Source organism: Carya illinoinensis, chromosome 2 (assembly GCF_018687715.1).
Source record: "Carya illinoinensis cultivar Pawnee chromosome 2, C.illinoinensisPawnee_v1, whole genome shotgun sequence".
In the NCBI taxonomy this organism is placed as follows: Eukaryota; Viridiplantae; Streptophyta; class Magnoliopsida; order Fagales; family Juglandaceae; genus Carya; species Carya illinoinensis.
This window is the reverse complement of record NC_056753.1, coordinates 11944910-11951719: the sequence shown is the minus strand read 5'-3', so window position 1 is coordinate 11951719 and position 6810 is coordinate 11944910. Positions and strand designations below refer to the sequence as shown.

The 6810-nt window shown below is 41.4% G+C and overlaps 1 protein-coding gene across 1 annotated transcript; it reads right to left on the bottom strand.

Annotated features, from left to right (window-relative positions):
• Positions 1-2631: 2631 nt before the first annotated feature.
• Positions 2632-3501, bottom strand: LOC122301707. Its single transcript, XM_043113097.1, has one exon. The coding sequence runs from the start codon at positions 3499-3501 to the stop codon at positions 2632-2634; it is 870 nt and encodes a 289-aa protein (XP_042969031.1).
• Between the last annotated feature and the right edge of the window lie 3309 nt (positions 3502-6810).

Here is a 6810-nt window from a genome sequence, read left to right as displayed (position 1 = left end):
TCCAATTAGCCAACTAACACAACTCAAACAGTCATAACAACTTCATTTACATTGTCACATTCCTCATCCAACTAGAACAACTTCACACCACCCAACCTCACTACCGAGGTTTCATATAAATCACTAACTCCATAAATACCATAACATCACAATATTCAATTCATGGCTTCTCAGACTTGTTAGGCTCGAGATAGCACATTTAGACTTGTTAGGATAGAATCATTAACCTCATCATCGGATGCATCTGTTTTATTTTAATAATCATTTGACACTTATAGCAACATGGCTGAAAATGAATATAATGATATGAAGATGGTAAACCATAATAGAACCCTTATGGAATACTTACAGCCTGTTAGGACCAGCCCACCATCTTACATTATTCAACCTTTGAATGCAAATAATTTTAACTTTAAATATGGGATCATTCCATTGCTACCTCATTTCCATGGAATGGAAAAATCCCTATTTGCATATCAAAGAGTTTGAAGAAGTGTGTTCCATATTTATGGATTGAACATGCACTGATGAGGTTATAAAATTAAACTTGTTTTCATTTTCCTTAAAAGATAAGGCTAAGACATTGTTAAATTCTTTAAAACCAAGATCTATTGAGACTTGACAAGAAATGCAAACTGAATTTTTAAAGAAAATTTTTTCCACACATAGAACAAATGCCTTGAAAAAACAAATAATAAATTTTTGCTAAAATGATGTGAAAACATTTTATCATTATTGGGAATGATTCAAAGACCTTTTAAATGTATGTCCTCACCATGGATATGAGAATTATAGGGTCATTAGTTTTTTCTATGAGGGGTTGCTGTGATGACCCACTTTTACGTGTATTTTCACTGAAGGGTTGTTTTTAATTTAATTAATATATTGGTTTATTTATTTTAATTTAATGTATTTTAATTGGTTTCTAATTTATTTGATGTGGTGTTTAATTTATTTGAGTCTTTTTATGGTTTTTAATATCGTTTTCGGCAGATCAGTTTTTGGTTTCCAGAGTGAGGACTGGATCTCATTTCTTTCCCTCATCTTTTCTTTTTCCTTTTCTCTTTTCTTTTTCCTTCTCCTTTTCTTGCCTTTCTTTCTTTTTCTTCTTCTTTTCTTCCCCGGTTCCTCTCTCTCCTCGCGTGCAGCTCTCTTTTCTCTCCTTCCCGTCGCCGTCTATTTGTTAACCCGGTGTGCCGCCATCCGGCCGCCGTGTAGTAAACCACCCCCACCAAAATTTTTCCCACCCACCAGAGATCATCCCCACCAATTTTCAGGGCCGTCCGACCAGCCGTCAACCGCCATGCACGGCTGGAAGCCACAACACTAGCCCTGTTTTTCCTCCCTGTCACCGGCGGCGTAGCCTACACCACCCACCCAGTTTTCTTCCCCTTCCACCGGTGAACATCCCCACCAAGTTTCACCTCCATCTGAGCCACCGTTAGCCACCACGAGCTCCTCCAAGCCACACGGTTTTTCACCGATTCCGGCGCCGTCGCACCACCTCCAGCTACCATCTCTTCACAGCTTCATCCCTACCTCTTGCCGTCCTAACTCACCCAATTCCGGCCTCGATCCATCGCCGGAGCAGCTCCCACGAGCTCAACTCCTTTCAGCCCCTTTAAGCTCCGAACGCGCCGGGCTAGAGGATGCTTGGCTACGAACGCGCCGGGCGCAGAACTGGGCATCGCTCTACGCACCGACTTAGTGGCCCTTTGCTGGCGAGGGCTAGAGGATGCTTGGCTACGAACGCGCGAGACACGGAACTGGCCATCACTCGTTTAGGTGTCATACGCGTGGTTGTTACCCGTGGGGTGGCATAGGAGCCAGGGTGTGCGGATGACCCATAGGGGAGGTCATGGTGCATACAGATTAATTGGTTAATGGATTGAGTTGAATATGGGCCAAATGAGACTTTTGGTGTGATATTTGGAAAGGTTATGTTTTTGGGCCAAATGAGATTTTTGGCGTGCGTGGAAAAATATGGTTTTATAAGTTTCATGCATTGGCATTCTTCATGCATGTTGTTTGAGTTTTAATATGCTTTTATCTAGTGGTGTTTGGATTTTATTTACCTACGGTACCATTTTTGGTACCGTAGATTTTGGTGCAGAGATCGAGGAGAATGAGGAAGAGGCTGAGCCCGAGGATGCGGCTCCGTCGGAGTTCTGAGTTTGAAGTTAATATCTTATTCTTGGTTTTGAACAATATTTGTGTTTTGTAATATTTATTTATGTATGTTTTGAACAGTTTTATATTTAAATAAGAAAAATTCTGATACTTAGTTATATGGCTTTGCTATCCGCTGCGTGTTTCTTCGTGCATATTTATTGCTTATACACACACTTGGCACTCGTCGATAGGGTGGTAACCCGTGATGTCATCATCCGGACGTCTCGATTTTCCCGTGTCCGTGCGTGGAGATTTGGGGGCGTCACAAGTGGTATCAGAGCGGTTTGACTCTGGATAAAACCACATGTCCCGCAGGTAGTACCAGAATGTTTTTAAAGTTGTGTTTTAAAAATTATTTTAAGTAAAGTTGCTATTTAACATGTTTTAATTATTTTATTTGTTTAAGCTTGTTTGCTTTTTTTTTTTTTGTTTTTGAAACAATATACTTTCATTCACCTTTTAAGGGAGAGAAGAAACATGATTACAAGGAGGTCTAGTGACCAAAACAACCGAGTTCTCAGCTAGTTCTAAGGACTCCTTAGCTAGATCATGAGCAACCTGGTTACCACCCCTTCTGACAAAAGATACTTTCCACTGAGCTAGACTAGACAGCAGCACCCTTGTGTCTAATAAAACCATACCCACTCTATCCCATCTTTCAGCATGGTGGTTGATTCCATTCACGATCTGTAAAGCATCTCCTTCCAAGATAACCAATCTAAACTCCATGTCCTTTGCCAAGTTAGCCGCATGGAAAGCTCCTAAGGCTTCAGCCAAAGCAGGTTCTGTCAAGCTGGATAGTAAGAGTTTCTTTGTGACCAGAATGGACCCCTCATGGTCTCTGGCTACCAGACCTATACCAACTCTATCTTGAGGCACGCTCACAGCTGCATCCCAGTTGATTTTGACACAATTTGTTGGAGGAGGGATCCACACGGATGGATGTATAGAGGCCACTTGAGTCGCATGCACCTTTCCAATCTGAACTGTCTTGAATTCCTGTAAGGATTGAGATGCTTGTTTCAAGACCAGGTTTGGGTGCAAAAAGGACCCCTCAAAGAGTAGCTTGTTTCTTCTTAACCATATGCTCCTTGCAATGACTGAGAACATTTCAATAAGCTTCTGATCACACTGCTCAGAGATATGTTCATAGAGGTCCTTGAAATTGACTTCCTTCAGAGAGCTCTTCTGAAAGGATATAGGGCCCTGACACCACACATCCATTGCAGAACTGCAGTTCCATAGAGCATGGATGGTAGACTCCTCTTCCCTGCAGCATATGGGGCATGTAGGGGACTCCACTATCTTCTTCTTAGATAGGTTGAGCATGGTAGGAAGTGACTCAAGACATGCACGCCATAGGAAAGTCTTTGTGGCATTAGGAATCTGTTCCAACAATCAGTCCAGCTTTTCTATTTCTGTGTCCCTCCTGATGGCTGTCCTTTAAGCATTTCAATTGCCTCTTTTTACATATGATATGCACTCTTGACAGTGAAAGAGCCATCTCTGGTGCCCAGCCAAACTAGTTTGTCTTCCATACTAGAGGAGCTTATGGGGATTTTTAGAATTACTGCAGCTGTAGTAGCATCAAATACATCTGTGACCAAACCCCTGTCCCACTGCTTGGTCTCTCTGTTTATCAATCTTTCCACCTTTTCATCTCCCTGCAGGATATGTATTGGAGACTGAACCATATATGTAGTAGGTTGAGGCAACCACCTGTCTTTCCAGATGCTAGTTTTCTGACCATTTCCAATACGCCATATAGAGCCCTTTAACAGAACTCCTTTTGCAGCACAGAAGCTCCTCCATATGAAAGATGGTCTATGTCCCACCTTGGCTTGGAAGAAATCATGCTGTGGGTAATACTTAGCTTTAAGGACTTGAGCAGCTAGAGAGGTAGGGTATTGAACGAGTCTCCACCCTTGCTTTGCCAATAAGGCCAGATTAAAATACTCAAGGTCTCTAAAACCCACTCCTCCTGCAGCTTTCGATTTACCCATCTGTGCCCAAGACACCCAATGCACCTTCTTCTCATTTTGTAGATGGCCCCACCAAAATTGATGCATGACTCTGTTGATATCACTCAGCAAGGATTTAGGCAGCTTAAAGACCCCCATGCAGTAAGTAGGGAGGGCCTGTATCACAGCCTTGAGGAGTATCTCCTTGCCTGCATGAGAAAGGAGCTTGTTCTTCCAATTCCTACTCTTGACTTAATTCTGTCGATGATACTCTTGAAGGCTGCATTCTTGGATCTACCTATGAGAGTTGGTAAACCAAGATACTGTTCATAACAAGATGATGATCTAGTACCTGCCAGGCTCAAAATATATTCTTTAGTTGCTGGCCTTGTGTTTGGGCTGAAGGAGATAGATGTTTTTGTCTTGTTAAGTTTCTGGCCAGAGGCTTCTTCATAGATGTTTAACAGAAGATGGATAGAGAACCATTCTCTAGCATTAGCTCGGCAGAAGAGCAGGCTGTCATCTGCAAAGAATAAGTGGTTGATGCTCAACTTCCCTCTAGAGATTGGAAAACCGTGTCACTTTGGAAACTTCAGCATGGTTCAGTAAATTGCTTAACACCTCAGAAACCAATATGAACAAGTAGGGGGAGAGGGGATCTCCCTGTCTTATTCCCCTTGATGGATTGAAGTTGCCTTGAGGGTTTCCATTAACAAGAATAGAGTAGGATACAGTAGAGACACATTGCATAACAAGGTTTACCCATCTACTGTTGAAACCCATTTTAACCATGACCTTCCTCAAAAACTCCCATTCCACTCTATCATAGGCCTTGCCCAGTTTAAGCTTGTTTGCTTGTATGTATTTATTTAGTTGTGTTATTGCATGCTGGTTTTTTTTTTTTTCTTATTATGTGGTTTGGTTTGGGTTTTTAGTTTTATGTTGTTGGTTTTATTTGTTTTTCTTAAAGGGGGTCAAATGTTGTGTTGTGGCAGGAAGGCGGTATAATCGAGGATACTATTATTAGGCATGAATATTTAGTGTAGTAGGCTTGAATTTTTAGCGATGTGGTTTGCTTGTATGATGTTGAGGTCTGAAGGAAATGTCATGGTTTAGGTAATCTTTGTAAGGTGGGAAATCACGTAGCAATGAGGAGAGGAATTAGCTTTAAGTCGTTTAAGATGATTGAGGTCAAGGTTTTGTAGAATTTATGTAACGAGGCTATAGTATAGGAGAGTGTAGGTTCAACGAACTTTAAAGATATGTTTAAGGGAATTTTATTTAAGGTTTGGGGTCTTTTGCTGCTGTGACCTGGCAGCACTTTAAGAAAAAATTTAATGATCGCTTCTTTTCCGCTTCCATGAGGCGGCAAAAAGCAAGAGAGTTCTCAAGCTTGGTCCAAGGGAGCATGACTGTGGAACAGTACGCCCGAAGATTTATAGAACTTGGACGTTTTGCTCCCAACCTCATCGCCTCGGAGGAAATGCAAGCCGAGCGTTTCCAGGAGGGTCTGCGTCCTGATATACGCAGAATGGCAGTCAGCCACCGGATATCCACTTTTTAGGATTTAGTGGATGTGGCCACTCTTGTAGAGCGAGAGAATAATTTGAGTATGGGCTCCCCTCCAGGACATAAGAGGCGGAGTTTTTCTGGTGAAGGAAGTAGTTCGGGTTCGCCTCAGAAATTTGTTCAGCGGACCGGGACTCGACCACAAGTGTCCTCAGGTGTACCTATGGGAGGACGGGTGCCAATTTGCGGAATTTGTAATAGAGCTCATGAGGGTGAGTGTCGGCTAAGTGGTGGAACCCATTGTTACATGTGGCCAAGTGGGACATTTCGCTCGTGGGTGCCCTGTTAGAGTTCAAGGAAGTCGTGGAGCTTGTCGCAGTGGTAGAACTAACCAGAGGCAAATTTAGCTCGGGCTTGAATGTACGCAGTGACTCTTGGTACCGTTGGAGGCGAGGTTACGGAGACTCAGAATGCTGGAGTCATGGCATGTATGGGTCTAATCTAATCTTTTGTGATAAATGCCCGGTGTGGTTTGTTTTTTTTTTATATATATATATATATATATATATTATCGAGGCTTGGAGAGAATGGCATGATCGGGGTGATCTTTTAGGGATGTAGAATAATTAAGTTCTTTGGTTCCGTGGAGTTTATGAAATGGTCTATAACGTAGTAGGTTGTAAGTTCAACAAATTTCGATGTTAGATTTTATGAAGTTTCAGCAAAGTTTTAAAGTTTGAGGCCTTATAGATTTTAGGAAAATAAGTTTATGGTAATTAAGATGTTAGGTTCGACAAGCTTTGGGGGGAAATAATTAAATTTCGAGTTTTAGATTTCGTGATTCGGATGAGTAATTTGGTGGCAATTGGGGCTTTAGATTTTACAAGCTTTTTAAGGTGAATGTTTTGGGTTAAAGCCACCAATCTTGAAAATTTTAGAAAATGATTTATTATCTATTAATGTTTTAGAATTTGAAAGATTTGGGAGTTGATTGTTCTATTATGGGATGTAAGTTCTTTGATCTTAGAAGTTCCGAAAGATGATTCTTATTTGATTTAAGGTTTTAGAATTGCAGAGTTGAATGACTGATTTATAATAAGAATTGAGTTCTTAGTTTTACAGACTTAGTGCTGTAGCTTGATCTACTCTAGTGAGTGATTAGTTTATA

Excerpts from the sequence above, each read along its gene's own strand:
- LOC122301707 (XM_043113097.1), bottom strand. The coding sequence starts at position 3,501 with ATGCTCAACCTATCTAAGAAGAAGATAGTGGAGTCCCCTACATGCCCC.